The sequence below is a fragment of the Onychomys torridus genome, chromosome 13 (genome assembly GCF_903995425.1).
Source record: "Onychomys torridus chromosome 13, mOncTor1.1, whole genome shotgun sequence".
NCBI classification, from domain to species: Eukaryota; Metazoa; Chordata; class Mammalia; order Rodentia; family Cricetidae; genus Onychomys; species Onychomys torridus.
This window is the reverse complement of record NC_050455.1, coordinates 36,131,722-36,155,555: the sequence shown is the minus strand read 5'-3', so window position 1 is coordinate 36,155,555 and position 23,834 is coordinate 36,131,722. Positions and strand designations below refer to the sequence as shown.

Here is a 23,834-nt window from a genome sequence, read left to right as displayed (position 1 = left end):
CCCTGACCCAGGAGACACCACACAAAACAAATGGCACATCCTCTCAGGCTTCCTCCCTCCAGAAGATGCATAGACTGGTCCGGAGCAAATGCTTACTTCTCAGACCCCTTCCCAGTCCTCTGAACTCCTGGTCTGATGTTATAGGTTTTTAGACCCTCTTTCCCCACCGTAATGGGTGGGAATGCTGTGCAGGCTTTGGCAAATTGAAAGCCATGGAAATTAAAGGCTGCTAGTCAGTGTCTTGAGGAATAATGGCAACGTCTTTTCCCTCCTCCTAGTGTTGCACATCTCTCATGGTACTGACTCTGAAGAGACCTGTGGTCTTCAGACTGCTGTCATTCCCCTTGGAGGGCAAGAACTGCAATAAAAAAATATGTTATTTAATCAAGCAGAATTGCTGTGCATTTGCTACGGAATGGAAGCCTCGCTAAATGAAAGGGACTGTGCTGTGAACTGTCCTAAATTCTCCTTTGCTTTCTGTGCTGGCCTCCAGACAGGAAATGCCATGTCTTTTCGAGCTGTTTGCTGCTCCTGGTAGCACATCCTACTTGAGCTGCAACTGCGATCAGAGAGGTCTTTACTTATCCCCCAAAACAGTCTTGTAAGTCAAAGCTCAAAAGCCCGGTCACGTGGCTGAGCCGTCCCCCCCCCCACCCCATTCAAAACTCTTTGCTTCTCTATGTTTTCAAGAGTCCCATCCAAGTTGGGGTTGGAGTTTTGAGGGTCAGGCATCCAGGGGGACCCTTGGAGGACAATCCGTGTTCTGCCTTCTCTTGGAGTTTTCAGCATTCATACTTCCCCTCCCCCAATGGGCTCCTCTCTGGACTCCCATGCTATTTCTCCATATATATATATTTTAATCTGCTTTTGTCCTGTAAGCAGCGAGCACTCTCTTGCCCTAGTTCCTGAGCCGAAATGGTAAAGATGGCCCTTTCATCCTGCTCTTCTGTGCATCCTCTTTGCCGATTTTATTATTCTTCTATAGACTTCTGTTTCTTCCTATGTCCCGCTCCAAATCTATTTAAAGAGGAACAAAGCTGGTTTTGTCTCATTGGCCTCTTTAAGGTAGAGGGATCTGTCCTCACCAGCCTGAGAAAGTATTCAGTAAAGGGGAAACTGCCCGACAGGCCACAAGCCCCAGCATGTGCCATTATTTGTGTGTGGTTTCAGACCTCAGATACGTCATCCCTGACTGTAGTCTCAAGTAGAGACAACTTAGTTTAAAAAAAAAAAAAAAATCACTTTGTTTTCACCTGCTACACTTTTCTAGGGAGAAAAAAGTCTCTGTCGGCAGGCATGGGTTGCAGTCTTTTCTCGGCGCTTCTCTGAGAGGGGCAGTTTGGACTTTCTCCATTTGTCCACTCCCCTAAGGAAGGGAGGCTCTCCAGGAGTCCAATTAGACGGTTTTAAAATTCGGCCTTGTTCCCTCTCCCGAGTCTTGGTATGAACGCTGACCAAGCTGGAAGCAGTCTGCACAGGGTCAGGCAATGGTGGCAGAGGTGACTGCATGGGTGTTTAACATGGTTGCTGTTCCTGTGCTATGACCAACCTCCTTGCCTTGCCCCATCAAACACGAGTTTGACTTTGGATGGCTGCAGTATATGATTGATGGGGCAATGCCAATGAGTTGTTATGCAGAAATCGAAAATGATAGAGCTTAATGTTCCCTGTACCATGATTTTTATGATTTTTTTGATTCCCCTTTTCTCTGAATGACCATTCTGTTTGCTGTTTATGATTTGTTCCCAACTTCGTTTTGTTTTGCCGAGCACTGTGTGGTATGACTTGGTGATGATTGTTCCTCTGTTGGAAAAGTCTCGTTCCTTTTCTGACTCACTATGATGTCCCTCAACCTGACCCAACCTGTGGTCTCCCGGCTTCCTTTCATCTCCTGATGTTAGTGCTTTTAATGACGTCACATCCTCGTGTTCGGCATCCGCTGGGATGCTGGATTTGTCTGGGTTTCCTAAGGGTCTCTGCGGGTGCTCTTTTCACTGGGCCCATTGTCTCATGGGAATGTGACACATGTGTGCTCCAGCTTCCGGAGCCAAAGATACTCTGGAATTGTTTCTAAGATGCTTCACATTTCTCCGCGAGGCAGAAACTGTGTCTGCTGACCAGGATCTGAGGAGGAGAAGGAGGAGGAGTCGTCAAGTGCCCGGTGCCCTTTATTTGCGCCCATGAAAAGGCGTCAGTGAGAAGTGTGAGCCCAACTGGATTAGCTCTGCACAGCCACTGACTGACCTTGGGCCGGGCCCATTCTTTGTTCCCTCCACCCTCCAAAACACATTTCCAGAGTATGTTTGCCGCTTTTTCTTTCTCTTCCTTGTCATGTCTTTGGTCTTGGTTTTAACCCCGTGCATCCCGCACCTCCGTCACAGCACCGTCCTCCTCACCCTGCCGTCTAGCCCTCTTCTGCTGCCATTGCTCTTAGCCTCCCCTTTCAAAATAGTAGACCCAAGCCCTCCGCCCACCCCACCCCCCACCCCACCCATGGAATGTTCCAAGGCTCTTTCCTTCTGTACTGTGAGTAGCATTCAGAAGCTGTGTGGCTATATACCATCACACTGTAACAAAGCGTGAGAAGAAACCTGCCAGGCACAAAGAAGCATTTTCATAGCAAGTGAAGTCATTTTCTCTCTCAGTACCTGGCCTTGCCCTACTGCCCTTGTCCAATGTCTCTGGCCTTGCTTCTTTTCTTTAAAAATGCCTGATATTTTCCAAGCCCTGGATTCATTAGTTTAAAAAAAAAAAAAAGAAAGAAAACCACAGCCAACCGCTGTTTTATCTCGGGGTCTCTAGATATCTGGAACCTCTCAGGCCAACCTTTTAATCATCAACTTGATAAATTAGATGCAGCCTGACTCCTTTTTTCTTGGTTTTTGCCACATCTAAAAATATATGTTATGTATTCATCCAATAACCATTGAGGTGGTAATGGGTAGTTACAAAGGGGCTCTAATTACATATAAATAAAAGAGAGAGCCCAGTTTATTTTTAGGTCGGGCTTACTCTCCACCACATCTCCCCACAGCAAAAGATGGGAAAGCTTTCTTTTTATAAATTAGACAGACTTGGGGGAGAGAACAGCCACTTTTGTGGCCCCTTTGTCTTACTGAAATTAGGAGTGATATAAAACTGGATTCCCCCAAGGGGGCTCGAAGATGCAGCAGCCAGTGGGGCAGGTGCAGAGCTGCCACAAATATGAAATGTCACCCCAAGCCTGCTATTGGTATATACGAGTGAACTCATGAGCAGAGGGAGATCCCCCTTCTTCAGACTCCATTGAATGCTGCGCTCATGAGTCCTCTGATGAAATGGTGACTAGAAAAATAGACGTTCTCATTTGGTGAGAAATGGCATGCTTGTCCCTTTCAGGAAACTGAGAGAGTGAGATGCTGTCACCTGATCATGCTTAGTCAAAAAGAGACGGTCACTGTAGACAAGGGGGAAGAAGTATAAGCAGCGTTTAAATTGAAATAAAATGAATAGTAACTGTAGACAGTATTTTAATCAGTGTGTAATTAGTTTGGGAAATAAGCCTCTAGTCAGACTTGTGAAGTCTATGAGGAGCATGAGTGGAGTGCCCATGTTTTTATGCCCATCCTGGATGCAGCTGTATAAATTAGAATTTGTCAATAATCCTCTTTGTTGCCAATTGCTTATTTTCTGAATGCACCATGACCTGTGCTGGTATTGCCTCCCAGTGGGATGTGTAGCACCTTCCATGGAATGAGGATGGTTTAGGTGACCTGGGGACATGGTGGCCTTCGGGAATAGCAAGTGGGGGAGTGAGTGCCCTCTCTTTTTTAATTACAAGTTTTGCCTTTCGGTTCTTTGTTGTCAATAGTTTCCTAAACTTGCTGGTATCCCTGTGTAACCGATAACAAAAACCAGGCTTTAGGTTGGAGATTTATCTTGCAACTGGACTTAACGAGAATGAATATTCTTTTGCTTCCAGTTAATATTTATAAGTTAACTTTCTGTCCATGAAAAGTGACAGTTATTTTATATATATAAATATAACAGTAATGTAAATTCTCCACGTGAAATATCGTAAAAGTTAATTTAAAGCAAATATTACATAAGGAGTCACAGCAGCAGTCGTAAAGATATACTAAGTAAGTCATATGGTGAGGTTTGTAGGTGTAGTTAGAGCTGTAGAAATGGTCCCCGACTTAAAGTTTGGGTAGTGCCAGCCTAGAGGGACTGAAAGAGTCCGGTCAGGATGGAACTGCAACCAAGCACACTGCCCTTGGTGCTCGGAAGGAGATTGGATGGCTCCCAAGCCCTGGGCTGTCTGGGCACTTCAAGGCCAAGTGAACAAGGCTCAGTGTTGAAATCGACAATCCCGTGTTCTTCTCATTTCTGTCCTGACAGCCAAGCTTTGAAGTTGGGCAAGAGAACTTTAGTCAAGGCGTTTTTAAAGACAAATAGATTTAGACCATAAGGAAATTTGCCTCTGTAGCCTTAGAGGCACCTGTCATGTTTTTCTCTGTGCCCTGAGCTCCCTAGAATAGTTTTTAACCACACCAGCTCCCCTGCTTCTTCAGAACTGTCGCCTGTTCCCCCGTCCTGAAAATACATACGCTGACCCTTCTCCCCTTGCCCTCTGCTCACTCTGTGAGTCCCAGACCTTCAGAGCAAGGCCCTCTGTGCTAACAGACTGAGGAGTCCATGCTCCCGGAGTCAAGTACACTGAACCAAAAAGCACAGATCCAGTTAGAGTTGTAATACTCACCAATGCTTAAAACCTCCCGGATTCAGTGTTTTAGAGCATGCCAGTTCTCCCAAGAAGGAAAAAATAATTTCTTGGCTCTTATCAAACTTTTTACAAGTGATTTTATGCACAGAAAATGTTACTCCTCCTGGTAGTAATGTGAACACAAACAGCTGCCTTCTTGACTTAAGCCAGATGTTTTGTGCTCTTTCTTCAGTAACATTCTGAAACAAAAAATGTTTCCTGAGGTGTCTTAGGAACAATTAATCCCTGATACTAAAGTGCAGTTTTGGATGCCATTGAGGTATCTTCTGGCTAACTGAGTGAGACAGACACACTCCCTTGCTGTCTAAGGCAGATCCAGCTGCCAGACCTATGAGCCACATGGAGAAATGACAGTGACAAAATGCCTATGTGGTCAGCGTGGCCTCTGTGAGCCAGATCAAGACATACACTGTCAACGTTGGGAATGGCCACAGGCTGCCAACAGCAAGGGTGTGGCACTCTGGTGGATGGGATGGCCTAGCCTGCTTTCCTTCAGTACCAATATCATGGCAGTAATGGATCCCCAAAGCGGGAAGAGAAGAGAATGGGAGTGTTGGATATAGGACTTCTGTCTAAAGTGTTGCAAACACTGACTTCTTGAACAGCTGGAGCTTTCTCCAAAAAGTCTGCAACCGAACCACACTGATTGCACAGTTTTCATGTAGCATCACAGTCATCTTTGGATGTGAGCATGGAGCATGACTGGCCTCTAAGAACGTTCTAGAGAAAAGGCTGCTATCTTGTGGGTCCAGTGGTGGGAGGAGCAAGGGGCCCTTACCTCCACTGGTCGATCTGAAGTTCAAAACAGTAAGAAGAACATGCGTGGTCAGAGGCAAGGCAGCTGAGAGCGGGAGGACTGGCCGTAAAGCAGAGTTTGTTGATCGCCGTTGGAGGTGTTAGAGGGAAGGTACCCTGTGCTGTTTGTGGGAAAGTGGTGCACGTGCAGCTCCCGACGGTAAGGAAGAGAGCACTCTTAGAATGCCAACATTTCTAAGTGCACGTTGTACTACATGCACCCCATAAAGAGTTTAATGTCATTTTTATAGCTCTGTCAAGCTGTGCTGACCTCCAAAACTTTCAAGTCTGTATCATCAGAAGTGTTCGTGGGCTGGTCAAATGGCTCAGTGGGTCAAACCCTCAGGACATAAGTTTGATCTTGGGGACCCACATGATGGATGGAGAGAAGTGGCGATCATAAATTGTCCTCTGACCTACATGTGTATGCTGTGGCACCAGCATGTAGACACACACACACACACACACACACACACACACACACACAGCCATTTTAATAGCTTTTAAATGACTGTGCGAGTCTTCGAGCTATGGAAACAAACGCAGTTGGAAAGTAGAAAAGGAGAATTGCTTGGTAAAAATGGAACATGCTCAGAGAATTTTGAACTTAAAATATACTTACATACTATTTTTCAAATATTTAGGTAAAAGTGAATGTTTCTAGTGTAAGCATATACCAAATATTGCATGAGACATACTTTTCTCAGAAAGCACTACTGTTATCCACGTTTATATTTAGCAAGTATCCTGTCTGTTTTTTCTACCTGAACCCTATTGGTTTATCCCAGATCCCTCACGAGACAGACTTTCTCCAAAGCCTCCCTCTGTGTCTGAGGTTTCTCAGCTGCAGAGTCATGCTTTGCTTTGTGTTGCCCTGACAGTCACCATGACCCAAGGCAGCTCGGGGAGGGAAGCCCTTACTTGGCTCACACATCCCCAAAACAATCAGCGTTGAAGGAAGTCAAGCAGGAATTCAAGCCGAATCAGAGGCAGGAATCAAGGAGGAATGGTGCTTGCTGGCTCCCTCTTCATGGCTGCCATTCTTCTAGATGCCAGGACCCCCTGCCAGGGATGGCATCACACACAGACCAATCCGATGGCAGCAGTTCCTCAATTGAGTGTTCTTCCCAGATGATTCTAGCTTATGTCAATTTGTCAAAAAGCTAAGTAGCATAAATAGACTCCATGAAGCTGTCTGGTAACTTCGGTCTCAGAGCTGGCAAATTTAGAAGAAACCATATCAAAGAAACTCAGTTTAAAAATTCCTTCTGAGCCGGGCGGTGGTGGCGCATGCCTTTAATCCCAGCACTCGGGAGGCAGAGCCAGGCAGATCTCTGTGAGTTCGAGGCCAGCCTGGGCTACCAAGTGAGTTCCAGGAAAAAGGCGCAAAGCTACACAGAGAAACCCTGTCTTGAAAAACAAAAACAAGATGATAGATAGATAGATAGATAGATAGATAGATAGATACATACATACATACATACATACATACATACATATTAAAATTCCTTCTGTAACTGGCCACGATGGCCCAAGCCTTTGATCCCAATACGCAGGAGGCAGAAACAGGCAGATCTCTGCTCTAAGTTTAAGGACAGCCTGGTCTACAGAGCAAGTTCCAGGACAGCCAGGGCAACACAGACAATAGTAACAACAACAAATCCTTCTGTGATAGTTTCATCACATTTGATTTTTGAAAATAATCACTAAAATTTTTATATCCATCAGAAACATGGTATTGGTAACAGACACCCAATGAAAGTAGGCTCCAATTAACACTGTTATGGAGGAAGGCTCATAAATAGAATTGTCCCCAAGCAGGACAAGTTCATAAACTTGGGGATTTTTGTTGTTGTTGTTTGTTTTGTTTTGTTTTTTTGTTTGTTTTTCGAGATAGGGTTTCTCTGTGTAGCTTTTGGAGCCTGTCTGGGATCTCACTTTCTAGACCAGGCTGGCCTCGAACTCACAGAGATCCACCTGCCTCTGCCTCCCGAGTGCTGGGATTAAAGGCATGCGCCACCACCGCCTGGCAAACTTGTTGTTTTAAAGTCTTTTTAGCATGAAAGGTTTGGTCAGCTGTCCTAAGATCCACATAGGTGTTTGGTCTCACCTTCCTGCTTGTTTGTTGGTGGGAGACTGAGACTGACCGAGAAAGCATTAGGAAGTCAAGGTTCCACAGTGGTGACGGGAGCCGGCGTCATCTCAAAGACCAAAGAACGAACTCTCTTAGGGTTGTGGGGAAGGCTGTTAGCGAAGTGTATGGTGGAAAGCTGGGGAACATGAATTCTAGTCCTGGCAGCCACAGAAACAGCTGGATATGGTGCCTTGTTCCTGTAGCCCTAGTACTGGATGCGTGCATTTGTACCTGCGCACAAACACACAGAGACAAAAGACAGGTGGCATCCTGAGGAATAACACCCAAGACTGTCCTCTGACCTTTGTACACACATACACACACACACACACACACACACACACACACACACACACACACACACAACAAAAGAAAAAAACCTTAAAAGCATTCCTCTGTTTCTTTATTCATTCAACAAACATCTATGCAGAAATATACATCTTGTACTGGATGTTAAAGATACAGATTTTGTTTTATTTTGTTTTTTCAAAAGAGGTTCTTTCCGTCTGTCTATCCCTTGTTGTCCTGGAACTCACTCTGTAGACCAGGCTGCCCCTGAACTCAGATCCACCTGCCTCTGCTGTCTGAGTGCTAAGATTAAAAGCATGTGCCACCACTGTGTGTCGAAAATACAGATTTTGATAGGAACCCGCACAGAAGCAGCTTCCAGTTAAGTGGGTGAGATACACAGCTAGCTTCTGGTAAGACAGAAGCAAGTCCTGGCCAGAGAAGTCAAGAACAAAAAAGGGGAGAGAGCACTGGTGAGGCAAAAACAGGCCATGGCTGCTTCCAAGTAGGATAGACTTGGGAAAGGCCTGGAAAAGCAGTGGAGGAAATGTTGGGTGTCAGCAGCAGGAAGGGGGCGGTGGGGAAATGGATGTCAGTAGCAGAGCAAGTGGGCAAAGCCATTGCAAGGGGAACAAATTGAATGGACAAGTCACAAAGCTGCTCCATCCAGCACTGGGTGAGTCACTTACGAGGCGTGTCATGTGGGGTGACGAAAGTGATCAAGAATATGAAGGGCCGGAATGTGAACTGAGATCAAAGTAAGAGCCCTAAATGTCATGCTAAGGTGTCTTAGCTCTTTTGGCAAGCACGGGGGTAGAATGGAAGACAGCAGAAGCCAGAGGCACGAGAAAGGAAGGAAGGAAAAGACAAAGGTAGATTGTCAGGGATGTATGTATATACCTGATTGTTGGGTCACATGTGGTTCAGGGTTACATATATTCTATGAATTTGGGGGAGGGATTTTCGTATCAATTTTAGTTCTAACAGGTCTCTTACTGCTTGTTGCTGACATTTTCCTGGTAGATGTTCCTTGCCAAAGTAAGTTCTTGATTCCAGGGAAAGCCCTGGCAAGCCAAACTCCAAACGAGGCCTTCACTGTCCCTTTAGTTAGGTGCCGGAGTATGTGGTGTGTTAACATGTTTCACCCATGACAGAACTTGTAGTCATGGGAGGCTAAGAAAAAAAAAAGTGAAAATGTAATCCAATGTGTTACCCTTTACCTTTAGGATATTACTTGTCTCCCCTCCCAGAAAGAGAATCTACTTGTGTGCTCTCTCCCTTGGGAAGGAAGGACCTAGGAAAATGGCGCTGTGGACAGTGTGGGCCTCGGGGTGGAGGATGTGGGGACTTCCTGGGTGCATTTGTCAGGGAGGAGGCTCAGGCTGAGAATCCCATGCAGACAGTGTAGTTGTTCCTTCGCTGGTGCAGGCAAGGATGTAGATCTGATCTAATTAATTTTCTATCCTCTTGACAACCAGCTGAATTCATCTAAGGTCTTGATGAGATTATTGTGGAAAGGGTAGAGAGGGGAAAAAAAGTTAAATGTCAGCCATGCAAAAGCTATTACATCTCCCTGTCTGCCTGAATCAGTGCACCAATATTGGAATTTTCTAGAGACATCCACTAAGCCCCCTTTTCCACATACCACCCATTTTTCTTCCAAAATGAAGGTCTTAAATTATGATTAGGAAAGCTTAGACTTTTACTTTTAAAGCAGCTGCTTGAACTGTGGTATATTAAAGAAAAGAAATTCGCTGCCCTTCTTGCCTTTCCTGTGTTTTCAGGCCCCATCGTTCCGACATGACACTTTACCCCACCCTTCCCCTCACTCTTCTTTGGTTTTTTTTCCCCGCTCTCTCCCATCCTTTGTACAAAAACACACACAATGACAAAGTTTCCTGACAGCTTAATGGAACTTTCAAGGACTCCAGGGACTAGGCTAGGCATGATCTTATTAACAGAACATCTGGAGCAGTTACATACTTGCTCTTTAATTGATTCAACTGCACTCTGTTCCCTGAGATTCTGTTGTCTCTTCATAATGAAATTGTGAAGAGTCAATTTAAGAGTTTGGGTCCCCTGTAAGAATGGAAAGATAATATCTAGCTTTCTCTCAGAGCTTACTCAGTTTTGTGTAGTTTGTGAGTCTGAAGACTTTGGAGACAGCTTGCTTTCCAACCAACCCTCAATGTTTTGTGGACAGACTGGTCTACAGAGGGCCTAGTAAAATGGCTAATTTCCTAAGGATAGCTTCTCTTTGCCTAACAGTACACACCAGAGTGGCCTCAAACTCTAGCGGGCTTGCCCCAAATGTATAACAAGCCCCACTGCCCTAGAGAGAAAGGACATGAAAAGCTTTGCCCTCTTGTTGGTACCAAGGAAATATAGACTGTTCAAAGCTATAAGCAAAGCCCTGCAAAGAGCACAGACCACTGGATGGACTGTCAGCAACCCTGAGAACTTCATCAGACGTCAGTCTCTTTAGTATTTGAAATCTCAGCAAGGCCCTGGAGCAAACTGCTGAAACCTGGTTGGGTATACTCAAATATCCTGGGCACGCATTAGATGGGATCTTCATCAGTGTCCGCAAGCCCATTCCAGACAATGTGAAGGTTTGTCATCTTCAATTAATAGTTCCTAATCTCTTCTAAGTCTGCCGCTTGGGAGCTGTCTGTGTGAAGCGGTTGTTTTGAATGGAATAATTGGAGTTCTCCTACCCTGGTTATTTTTAAAGTTCATATTTTTACAAGGATGCATTTCTTTTCAAACGTGCATCTGCCATGACTTCCCTGGAGTCAGAGGCAGTAATTATGAATGGTACAGAAATAATAGAAGTTCCGTATGGACAGCCACTGACAGGGCTTTCTTCAAAGGGGAAGTCGGTGTCAAGAAATTTATAGGGCTGTAAACTGTATTATGCCTAACCTTTTAGACATATTAAAGTGTGTCATTTGCAGTCCTCCAGCCTCTTGTTATTCATAAATAATAGATAACGCTGGACACAATCATCTGACATTTGTTAGGGTAATAAATATACCCCAAGTGCTGATTGGCCTTGCACTCTGTGATTTAAAAGCACACAACAGAAATTTAATGTAACTTAAAATGTCATGCATTTCTTTGGGTTTTCAGATTCAGTTCACCTCTGCAGACACAAAGGGCCAAGTTCCACTGAGTGCACTGCCACGCTGGGCATTTTTGGTATCACAAAGCAGTACCTTAACATTGCGGTGAAACATTAACTCAGGTTGTGTCTAGTCATGAAGAGGTAGGGGGAAAGATTTTTTACATGCCCTGAGCAATTTTCAGTGGTCATGAATGGAGTTTAAGGAGCTGATTTGGGGTACTGTTAGATGGGTTTCATTAAAGGAGGCAACTTTATCCAATGCTGGGCACTCTGGGCATTCTGCCTCTTCTGCCCCTGAGATCCAGACATACCTGGGCTGATCTGATCTGGGACACATCTGAGTTATGTAATTTCAATCAATAACCAATGGCCCCTGTTAGAGATGAGAACATCATGTCTTCATGTTAGGGCCACTAGAGGCCATGAGCATCTTCCCAGGAGCCATAAAACTAACAAGTTGGGGTGGTCTTATTTGGTGTTATGAGTGTAGTGGAGTGTAGTGGAATATTTTAAGGCACATGTAATATTTATGTCAGGTATTTACATGTATATGCCCCCCCCACAGACACATATATATGAGTAAAAATAATAAAAGTATATCTTTAAAAAGATGAGAGTAATTTGTGTGAAGGAAAAATATGATAGATTTAGTTGTTTTCTAATAAAACAACATCACTTTTGTGTTATTTGTCAGAACATTAGTGTTAATCAGAGTAAAGAAATCACACACACATATATAACCTAAAGATTGGCACTTTGAACACCAAGGCACACTTGGTTCATTTACTTCTTATGTTGTTCATAAAATGTTTTTGGAAATCTGGTTATCTATTGCCTCAGTTGTGTCTGAGATAGGACTTCAGAGCTAAATTGTGTAGATTTGTTTTCTAAAACATTGCTGGTGACATTGAAAGCAGTGTTGAAAAATGTTAGTGAATTCAAGAAACACCAGTGTCAGACCCGGCTAAGATCGGATACAGAGGAGGGTCTAGGCTGGACCTGTCGAGTTGTGTCTTTAACAAGTTCAAGGGGATGCTGATGCTGGGGCCACTGACTCATCACACTGTTCAAGTTGCTGATGGGGTATCTTTTAAGCACATTTGCCAAGACTTGGCTGTGTGTTTTAGGCCTTTTCTTCTCCACTCTTAACTAACACAGTTTGGTTGTACCAAAGTATGCTTTTACAGTCGTCTATCTTGAGACCATGTTCAAGGCAGGCAACTCACCTGAAATTCTAGAAACACTGCTGTTGTGTTTTTCCTGAACAGGCCAACTGCTCTCCATGTGTTCATTTACGAAACCCATTTCTTCCTTCTGATAACCCTCATCTTATAGCCTGTGTTGCTGGGGCTGACGGAGAGACATGCCCACACGTCACACAGTCAGTTATTTATAGAACCAAATCTCGAATCCAGGTCTCTATGACCTCAAAGTTTATATTAACTACCACCTCCCAGTGTCCTCTTGGAATATTATCAAGGCAGATCTCTTCCTTCTTATTTGTTTTATCTTTGCTTTGTAGAGAAAAATCAAAGCCCCACACATAATCCAAACAAAGAATTGCCTGGATTCCCCAATTTTATAAGGAGACTCAGTTCCCCATTTCATAGTGCGATGCCTCAAAGGAAAGAAGACAGGATGTGACCGTTGGTCTGATTTCAGGGATCATGTAGATGTTAAAGATCGCAATCTTACTTAGAAAGAAAACCTTAGGGCAGGAAACTAAGCCTTGAAAATTGTGTAAATGGGGCCGAAAAGAAAGATGGCTCAGCTATTAAGTGTTTATACAGCTCTTTAGAGGACCAGAGTTCAGTGCCCAGCACCCACATCAAGCAGCTTAAAACTACCCGTAACTCTGGCTCTGAGTGGGATACCTTTACCTCCCACAACGCCAGGATGAATTCGAACATACATATCCATACACACACACACACACGCACACACACACGCACACGCACACGCACACACACACAATTAAAAATAATAAAATTAATTTTGTACAAAACCTTTTTAAATCTAACATAATCACTAAACGTATGGGGGCAATAACAGTCCTAAAGCATGGGCCCACAGACCAACATTCCAAGGCACGGCTTTAAAAAGTATTCTGTGAATCTCGGTCCAACAGAGACACTAGGCTACTGTCTAAATGCACCATTTCACTGGCAAGGTCACCTCTAAACCAGCAGAGCCTCAGAGGATGCGGGAACCAAGCTCAGGGGGAAATGAAGGCAGCATTCCTAATAAAATGAATCTGAGCGAGTTTCACACTTGCTCTCCTTTCTGTTCCTGTGAAGGCATCCCAACCCAAACTGTGTCCATTTCAGAGATGGTAGAACTGGCAGAGGGCTCATCTGCAGCCAGCCACAGCAAGCATCATTTCAGTGTGTGAGTCCTAGACTGGGGTTCCTAACTAGGCAGGGTGAAGGCTGCCCATACTCAGCCATGGTGAGTCACCTAACTTTAGACATCTCGAAGACAGTGACTCCTCCCAGTGTGTAATCTGTATCGTGCCAGGAAGAAAAAACAACGAAATGAAAAGGAAAGTTTAAGTTACAGATTCTGAGCCCATTTCCAGGGCTGCTGGTATTTTCAGTCTATCCCAAACCATCTGGTTAACGTTAGGCCCTAAGACAAGAAGAACACCGTTTCCTGCCAAGATAACCACAGAAAGCTCCCATTTCATATGCCCTGTGGTCATCCCTATGAGCTGGGCTGTGGCCCTGAGGAGAGATTTCTGCAGTTGAGGCTTTCCTGATGCTTGTTTTTTTGGTTTTTTTTTTTTTGGTTTTTTTTTTTTTTTTTTTGGTTTTTTTCTTCTCTTCATGGGGATTACAGTGGGCTCTGTGTGGTTAGCCCTGGCGGTGCTGGCTCTCGCTTGGTCCATTCATTCACAGTGCCTTGGAAGACTCTGAGCCTGGCAGTTTGTTGCAATAAGATTTTCAAACAAGAAAAATTGGGTTGTTAGATTCTATTCACTCAAGTTGTTATGAGGATTTCAAGGAAATTGCAGGCTTGTCTTACTATAAAGCAGAATCGAGAGTCTATTTTTAGGGGATCCGACTCTGGGGCTTTTTTTGGGGTTTTGCCATCCTTCTTAGTTCTCAGACCCAACACAAACCCCCTCTGGCTCAACGATGGAGGAAATGTCTGTCCATCCTCCTTTTTGCCTTTGCATATTTCTCTAAAGGACACAGAAAAGCTTTGTTGTCTTTTTGGTCACCGGGTCCGCTCAACACAGATGCCTATTAATCACTTCACTATGGAGACAGACACATCCATCATACCACCGCAGCTCCCAAACAGGCAGCCCACTGAACCAGGGTGAGAGGCTAAAGTATGCACTTAACCATTTCGAGTTTCCTGGCTGCCTGCATCTTAGACCAGGAGAGAGGTCATTGGAGGGGTCGGAGCAGGCTCAGGTTTTTAGCTTCATAAGCAGAACTGATTTTATCTCTTTGTCTGTTTTGATAGGTCCTGTAGTATCTCCCAGGTCTCTGTGTAAGTGGCAGGTAATAGGTACACTTGAAGATTGAGCATTTTAATTTTAAAAAGAATGATGATGATAATAATATGATAGCTGTGCTTTAGATGCAAGGGTACTTGGCTTTGGTTTCTTCGTAAGCTAGTGGTTTTTCAGTAATGAATTCAATACAGAACAAAGCAAGCTTAGAGGCCGCTTCCCTTGACAAGAGGAAATAACTTTCCTTCTAAGACTGCCAGGTTTTCAAAGCACCTTTTTTTTTGGTCACTCAGGGCTGTTGCAATCCTTCTCCCAAATGCATGTAGCTTCTAATTGTCTCAGCTCTCCTCCAGCTGTATCCATTCACCCAAGCGTTTCTTTACAGTGGGTTAACAGATAGCTGCTGGACATCATTCTCCCTGGGACTGAGGGATGAATTCATTTCTCTTAGAGCAGCTTTGCTGAAGAAGAGGAACATAGGGTATGCATCTCGCCAGTGAGGACTATAGATAGCAGAGAGGAACAGAGCCTAGATGGCACGGAGAAGGTAGACCTGGCCCAGTGGGGAGTCCTTCTCCATCCTAGCTCCAACTCGAATAATAGAGCCACATACGTGAGAAAGTGGGAGATGCGCCCAGACAGAAGGGGCAAGGCTTTACAAAACTCCGGTACCAAAGGACAGTGCAGCAGGGTGGGTCACACTGATGTGTAAGGGACCAGAAGGACGTTAGATTCCTCCCTATCACTGAAGACCCAGTTGTCACCCTTCATTTGTCCCCCATCCTTGTTTTCTTTCTGCGTTTCTGCAGCCCTCCATGTCTTTAAGGCTCAGCTCAGTCTCATCTCCTTGTTAAAGCTTTTGTTCAGCCTTGGAGTACGAATGCGGTGTCCTATTCTACTTCTATACTTCGGGTGGAGTTAAGAGGAAGGTCTGCCTTCTTCCTGGCTGCAGCCTCCCAGCACTGTGCTTTTGTGTGCTCAGGAAATGTCTGATGTGGGCAGCCACAAAGGTGCTGATATCAGGAGGCTGGAAAGAAAGACACCAAGAGAATCTCAGCCTAACCCAAGTCAGGAGATAGCATCGTGCCTAGAGTAGTGCATTGTCCTGGAGGCCAGACGCGACCCCCATGCACAGATGAGGCAGGCACAGAGGAATCATAATCAGAGCTACCACCTACAAGAGCCACACTTCAAAACAGAGGATTGGGATTCTGACATTTCAGGATTCATTTGCAAGGTTCAGAACTGTTATCGGGCTCCTTTTGGCTTTGCAATCTATAATTGCTCTTATTTTGAATCGTGTGTGCTGCAGGGCCTGGGGGCAGTATCATTCATAATCTTTTCATTGCTTGGGCCTCTGAAGAGCTTCAGATTTCCTCACTGAGGCCTCTAGGCAACCTGGAAACTCTCACTTCAAAAAAAGAAAAGAGAAAAAAAAAGCACAGAGACACTACTACCTACCTTTCTTACTTCTGCCCATTTAAGACCCGATTTCAGAGAACTCTGTATGCCATCCTGCTTCTTGCTTCCTGCAATGGGAAGGTGGAAATGAAGATCCATTTAGCGCCTTATGACTGGTGAGAAGTAGCTGGTGGTTAATGAATCAATGCAGGAGCATTTTTCAGATCCTGTTTTCATTCCTAATGCCCCATTTTCAACTGGTGAGAACAGACGTCCTGGGGATTGATAGAAAGCTGTCACCTGCCCAGAGTGGAGAAGCCTGTTCTTTCCTCCCCTCCATGTCGGGGCACCTGGGCAGGAGAGACTGTCTGTCCCCAGATTTCCATGCAGCATCTGAAGCAAAGGATGTCCATTGCAGCCCCAGCCTGTGACCCTTGACCCTTTGCCAGGACGTGTTTGTTTCGAATTAAGCGGTCTCACTGGAGCATCAGTTATCACAAATCACCCTTTCACCCACATAGGTAGGCTCCCTTGGGATTATCCCAGAGCCCACTTCTGTTCATTTATAAGACAGTTTCTCCTCTTATTATTTTGAGCAAACACCTGGGTACTTTTGTGCATCTCTCTTTATTTGTCTGATGGGTGTTACTATCAAAATAATCAAAATTGAAGACCATTTCTTTCTGAGACTTCCAAAGCAAGGTTATATAGCCAATCCAAAGATGAATCACATGGTTTAGAAATGTATTTTAAAATGTCCCTACAGTGTGCTGAAAACCCATATGTGTGTTCAATTGTCACTTATTAAACTACATACCTCTGAGTCCTAGGGAAGGTCACGGTGACAAGTGTGAACAGCGTGGTGACTGCTTCAGGGAGCTGGAGATGTGACTACTAGTCCACAGGGCATCTCACTGTCCTTGCTGGGTTTTGCTCAATATTTTCCAGCTTTGTTTTAATTATTTCAAAGTTGGGTACCTACGAGCTGTCCGGAAATAAAAACATTATCTTGAGTTGTCTTGAATCTCCTCTCCTCATCTCTTTGGCTGTCCACATTTGGACAGCATATGGAGCAGGAAGGATGTATCTGCCTACCACCCTGGGGAGATGGGTCACTAGCAGACTCAACCAGAGCTGCTGTGACTTATCGCCAATTCTGAAGCTCTCGGAGAATCACTGACCCACTACTTATCTTCTGTGGAGTTTTCTGACATTTAGTGTTGACCTCACATTATAGATGAAAAAAATTGAGGTCCGGAAGTGTTAAGCCACTCTCCAAAATGTCACCAGTCTATAGGTGAGGACCCAAGAGTCCAGACCCTTGGAGGTCTTATGTCATGCTGTTTGAATCAGCCCCACTGAGTTGATTGAAGTTCAAGCCTTCACCATGGCTAGATTACAAAGTTAACTTAATCATCTCCATGAATGCTCTTTTGTTGCTTGTCATGACATACACAGAAATCTTTAAGTTTGGAAGGCATTTCCAAAAGTAAAATCCCCTTTCCTAGCTTCGCTTTCTATTTAATACCTGGTCTGTTTTGAATGTGGAGCTTGGGGTTTCTAGATTTGTCTAAACAGATGAGTGAACTCCCTCTCCCCAGGCTTCAGTCATCTAAAAGATGAGGCTATATGGAAAGGTTTTTTGGTTTTGGTACTGTATACACAGCAAAATGAGGCCGAAGAGAATAGTCACACCACTTTCCTGAAAGGTCATATCCTACTTGAGTTGTTAACCAGAAACCTGAACTCACATGTCATCATCTAAAAAAGTCTTTGCTGATGAAAGAGTCAGTGGTTTCTATGAGTCTCAGACAGCTAAAGACCTTTGGATAGGAAAGAAGAGTATTTAGGAGCTGAAATTGTGCATAAGAAGCGATGGATAAATGTGGTAATTGCACAGAACTCCCAGTGAAGTCAATGGGTTCTTGTTCTAGCCTTATTGTACTGAAGTCACGTTCTGCTCACTGCATGGTGGGGAGGGTGTGTCAACAGGCAAGGGGTTGGTAGGGGCTGAACAAGGACAAGGTGATGAGGGAGTAGCTTCCTTGCGTTCCTCTTACTCATCACCAAGCTTGCTGTAATGACAGAAAACACACTGCACCTGGTTACTATGTCAATTGGGGGAAGGTGTGAAATGGGGAAGCCATATGATATCTGGTCTCAACACTCAGCTTTGATTTTGTCATTTCCTTGGACCTTCTAAACCAGTGGTTCTCATCCTGTAGGTCATGACCCCTTTGAGGATCCAATGAGCCTTTCACAAGGGTCACCTAAGAAAGACCATTCTGTATGTCAGATATTTACATTGCGATCCATAACAGTAACAAAACTACAGTTATGAAGTAGCAATGAAAATAACTTTATGGTTAGGGGTCACCACAACTTGAGGCACTCTATTAAAGGGTCACAGCATTAGGAAGGTTGAGTCTTAAAACTGACAGCCATTTAAATTCTAGGACACTGAAGTCCCATTGTAGGCAGCTTCCTCTAATAATGCCTCGTCTACCGAGTGAGTTCCAGGAAAGCTATACAGAGAAACCCTGTCTCAAAAAACCAAAAAAATAAAAAATAAAATATAATAATAATAATAATAATAATAATAATAACAACAACAACACATTCCTTGGGAAGATGGTCCCCACTAAATATGAGCGCCTAAAGGGACTCTGTGAAATGCCCATTGTGGTGGGAATATCCTTCAATCGATGGGAGTCTTGCCGTGGTTAGAACCGTGGAATTCACCAAATCAATGAGGAAAATAAACCCCATTTTATTCACAGGTGTACACATTTGTTTGTGCAATTATGTGTGGGAAGTAAAGAATGTGCACAATAGAATTCCAAACACAATCAAAACCAAAGGAAAACCAGTTGTTATTTTAACACAACAAGGAAATGCAAATGTTAGGAAGAAATTTTCATTAGCACATTTTCTTTCAGGCATAGATATTAAAACATATTTGAATGCAAGACACCCCATCGTCTGGGGAGCACCACACATATAATGTGTGAGTTAGAACCACATTTCCTTGCTGTTTTTACCCCCTCCTGCTCTTTGATTTTTACCCTTTAAAAAACTCCTAAAGATAAGAAATATTTGAAAAATGTCACATTGGGAAATGATTCAGTGGCTTACCATCTCCCGCTTGTGTTCCGAGGGGGACCTCGGTCCCTCATCACCAGGGGCATTTGTTTCATCATAAAATTTTGCATCTTCAAAGGCGTTTGCTACTCTGTTTGCTCCCACTGGAAGTCAGACTCCTTTGTCACAGGACAGCCACCTCCCGGCCCCCACCCTACCCCACCCTATCCTACCTCCATCCCCTACCCCACCCCATCCCACCTCCATACCCCACCCTATCCTACCTCCATCCCCTACCCCACCCCATCCCACCTCCATACCCCACCCTATCCCACCTCCATCCCCTACCCCACCTCCATCCCACCTCCATCCCCCACCCCACCCCATCCCACCTCCATCCCACCTCCATCCCCCACCCCACCCCATCCCACCTCCATACCCTACCCACCCCATCCCACCTCCATACCCACCCCATCCCACTCCATCCCACTCCCATCTCCCACCCCCATCTCCCATCCCCATCCCACTCCCATCTCCCACCCCATCCCACCATCTCCCACCCCCATTCCACCCCCATCCCACCCTCATCTCCCACCCCCATTCCACCCCCATCCCACCCTCATCTCCCACCCCATCCCACCCTCATCTCCCACCCCCATTCCACCCCCATCCCACCCTCATCTCCCACCCCATCCCACCCTCATCTCCCACCCCCATCCCACTCCCATCCCACCCCTATCCCCCACCCCCTCCCCCACCCAGGCAGGCACAAGTGATGTCACAATTGAAGAAGATCGTTGAGAGAGAAGAGTGTGATCTTCCAGCTAGGTCCTCTTGGTTTCTAAACCATCACTTGAATGATCAAAATATTGTAGTCAGAAAACCCCTCATGACAGAGCTGTGTCATGGGCTGTGACATTTAAAATGTAGCCACACCCATCACCAAAGTTTAACGGATGAGTGGTGTGAGTTTGGGAATGGATAGAGATTTCTATTTCATTTCATTTTAATTCAGTGCCACTTACACTTGCCAGCAAAATACATTAAACACATTCCAGAAAGAGTTGATTTAGCAGGTGAAAAATGTGTCTCCAGAGACCAGACAAGGTACATTTTCTGTCTTGCCATCTTTCCATAATAGGAACAATGTTTACATTTCCTCATGCGGTGCCTCTAATGTATTCATGTTCTTTCGCTCTCCAGAGGCAGGGATGGAAGTATTTGAGATTTTATTTTTCTAGCTACCGGCATCAAGCACTTAGGATCTGAGGGCTGCAGTGTCTGTTCACACTTGGTATTAAAAAATAAAAGCTTCAGTGTTTGTATTTGATTAGAGCCGCTCAGCTTGGTGGCTGATTAAGCAGGATAGAAAAGGCAACTTTTTTCCAGAAACCAAGCTTCTTGGTTAATGTAGTGGAAGATAATAGATGGGGGTAGCCACTTAATTTTTATTAAATCGAAGAGATCAGCTCTGCTGAAGAATCTCATAGTGACAGCCAAGCCCTAAGAGTAATAATGGGAACTGACACTTTACAAGCCCACAGCGGGCCCGATTTAAATACTCCTTCACTGCTGCTGCACACTTACCTGAAATCCAGTGTGGGTTTTCCTTTTTTGATGCAAAATAAATGTAAATATTGTAACCTGTGTGCTTCAGCTATTTTTCACTGTGGTGACACAAACCCTCCATCCTCTTGTGGCTTCAAAAGCAAACATGCCTTTCTCCAGACAGAGCCCCGCTGTTGTCATCAGAAAAGACAGAGTGGAAAACTTGGATTGTTAGGCGATTTGCTCATTTAACATGCATAAAGTAGTTGCTGCTTCCTCCAAACTCAGGATAGTGCATGTATTCTAATTCTATAGAAGGTGGAAAAGATCAAAAGGAAAAGACAGATAAACAAATTGTCAACCTGCCATCATCATCCTTAGAAAGAAGTTGAGAAATCACGGACCAGAGAGAATGAAGGCCACCAAGAAGACAACAAATAAAATTAATGTACCTGCATCCTGGGCCTGGCCAGGGTGGTATGGGGGCAGGGAGGATTAATTAGTTCATGTTTGCGCCCTGAAGACAAGCTATCCAGAGGTGCTGTTGTCACTTATTCCTGTTATTAATTAACAGTGTGATTGCCAAACACCAGTAAGCCTCACAGTATGGTTTTGTTGTTGTTGTTGTTGTTTCTTAATGTCATGTGCGATGTCTGTTACAGGAGTGATTCGGGAAAGTTACCTCAAAAGCAACGACCAGCTTGTACCTGTCACCCTCTTGGCCATTGCAGTCATTCTGGCTTTTGTCATGGGGGCCGTCTTCTCGGGCATCATCGTGTATTGTGTGTGCGATCACCGGCGCAAAGACGTGGCAGTCGTGCAGCGCAAGGAGAAAGAGCTCACCCACTCGCGTCGGGGATCTATGAGCAGTGTCACCAAGCTCAGTGGCCTCTTTGGGGACACCCAGTCCAAAGACCCGAAGCCGGAGGCCATCCTCACGCCACTCATGCACAACGGCAAGCTGGCCACGCCTAGCAACACGGCCAAGATGCTCATCAAGGCTGATCAGCACCACCTAGACCTCACCGCCCTGCCCACCCCGGAATCCACCCCGACGCTGCAGCAGAAGCGGAAGCCCAATCGCGGCAGCCGCGAGTGGGAGAGGAATCAGAACCTCATCAATGCCTGCACCAAGGACATGCCCCCTATGGGCTCCCCGGTGATTCCCACGGACCTGCCCCTTCGGGCTTCCCCAAGCCACATCCCCAGCGTGGTGGTGCTGCCCATCACGCAGCAGGGCTACCAGCATGAGTACGTGGATCAGCCCAAAATGAGCGAGGTGGTGGCTCAGATGGCGCTGGAGGACCAGGCTGCCACGCTGGAATATAAGACCATCAAAGAGCATCTGAGCAGCAAGAGTCCCAACCACGGGGTGAACCTAGTGGAGAACCTGGACAGCCTGCCCCCCAAAGTTCCACAACGCGAGGCCTCCTTGGGCCCCCCGGGAGCCTCGCTGTCCCAGACCGGCCTAAGCAAGCGGCTGGAAATGCACCACTCCTCTTCCTATGGGCTTGAGTATAAGAGGAGCTACCCCACGAACTCGCTCACGAGAAGCCACCAGGCCACCACTCTCAAAAGAAACAATACTAACTCCTCCAATTCCTCCCACCTCTCCAGGAACCAGAGCTTTGGCCGGGGAGACAACCCGCCTCCCGCCCCGCAGCGGGTGGACTCTATCCAGGTGCACAGCTCCCAGCCCCCTGGCCAGGCCATGACTGTTTCGAGGCAGCCCAGCCTCAATGCCTACAACTCACTGACGAGGTCGGGGCTGAAGCGCACCCCCTCGCTAAAGCCAGATGTACCCCCCAAACCCTCCTTTGCTCCCCTTTCCACATCCATGAAGCCCAATGATGCGTGTACATAATCCCTGGGGTTGGGGCCAGGAGTAGAAGCATCAGACGAGGCGAGGCACCCACCCAGCTCAGCAAGGTCTCCACTGCCTCGAGTATCCACCCGACCAAGATGGCCCTGGAGGAGTTGAGGACGCTGGGTCCTCCTCCCTGGGACAAGGGGACACTCTTGAAAAGCAGGCCATGTGGTTTGGTGAAGGTTAGCAAGTCACGTCCATTCTCTTCCTTCACACTCCCCCACATCGTACAGCAAGCAGGTCGGACTCACGAAAGACTTCAGTATCATCACAAACATGAGCCAAAAGCACATCCGCACCCCATCTCCACATGAACACACATGCACACCCCACACTCACATGCACGCACCTCAATACACACACACACACACACACACACACACACACTCACTCACATGTGAACAACCACCACAACATTTTGTCCCTGGCTGCTTGGGACGTTACCAAACTGGGCTAAAGCGTTCAAAACTTTAAAACACATATACATTTTTCCAAAAAAAAAAAAAAAACAAAAACAAAAACAAAAAAACCATGAAAATTTAAAAAAAAATTTTAAAAAAGAATTCATTGATAATTCTAACTCAGACTTTAACAATGGCAGAAGTTTACTATGCGCAGATACTGTGAAATGCCCGCCAGTGTTACAGCTTTGTTAAAGCAGGTAAATGCCATGTTGGGCAACGATGTCATAGATTTCTGCTCCTCTTCGCTCTTAATGAATAACGTGACCGTTAACGCAAGTAACTCTTATTTATTGTTCACCCTTTTCTTTTTCCTCAAGGAAAAGACTCTTCCAAATGCCACCGTATGAACAGCTCTGCAGAGGCCCGTGGGAAGTTAAAATATTTAACGTGAAATCCATTAACTGGAATAATTGAGTTTCTTTATTTTTACAATAAATTCACTGAGTAAATAAGTTGGAGCTGGAATTCTGAGCTTTGTGTTTGGACTGTCGGGTCAGTAGCTAAAGGACAGTGCTTAGAGGGGAATGTTGATTTAAATCTCCCAGTTAAATTGTCAGTTCAGTCGCCAGCCAAGAAAAAAAAAAGTTTAAAAATCCTTCCAGATCCTAAATTCCAACCAGGACAGAAATGTTCAGAATGGCACCTATGCCCCATTGCCGGAAACATGGCTTTGTCTGAGACTCCCACTGTCATGAAGGCACCAGCTTGTGAAGCCCCCCCCCCCATCTCATTTCACCTTGCATGTGAGACAGCAAACAAAAATCCACAAACTGTGTGAACTAATTAATATGCTGGCTGCTGCCTTGCATACACTAATGATCTGATCACACGAGTGTTTCGTGGGGTTACATCTGTGAATAGCCTGTTTTCCACATGTAAATTTGTGCCTTACACCCTGAGT

The 23,834-nt window shown here is 45.3% G+C and overlaps 1 protein-coding gene across 7 annotated transcripts in view; it reads left to right on the top strand.

Moving 5' to 3' along the window:
• Positions 1 to 22,823, top strand: part of Sema6a (semaphorin 6A) — a 122,487-nt gene extending 99,664 nt beyond the window's left edge. For all 7 annotated transcript variants that reach the window (XM_036204720.1, XM_036204717.1, XM_036204715.1 and 4 more), the window contains one exon: positions 21,265 to 22,823. In XM_036204720.1, coding sequence (XP_036060613.1) covers positions 21,265 to 22,466 — 1,202 coding nt within the window. In that variant the 3' untranslated portion in view covers positions 22,467 to 22,823. The remainder of the gene's footprint in view (positions 1 to 21,264) is intronic.
• The last annotated feature ends 1,011 nt before the right edge of the window (positions 22,824 to 23,834 follow it).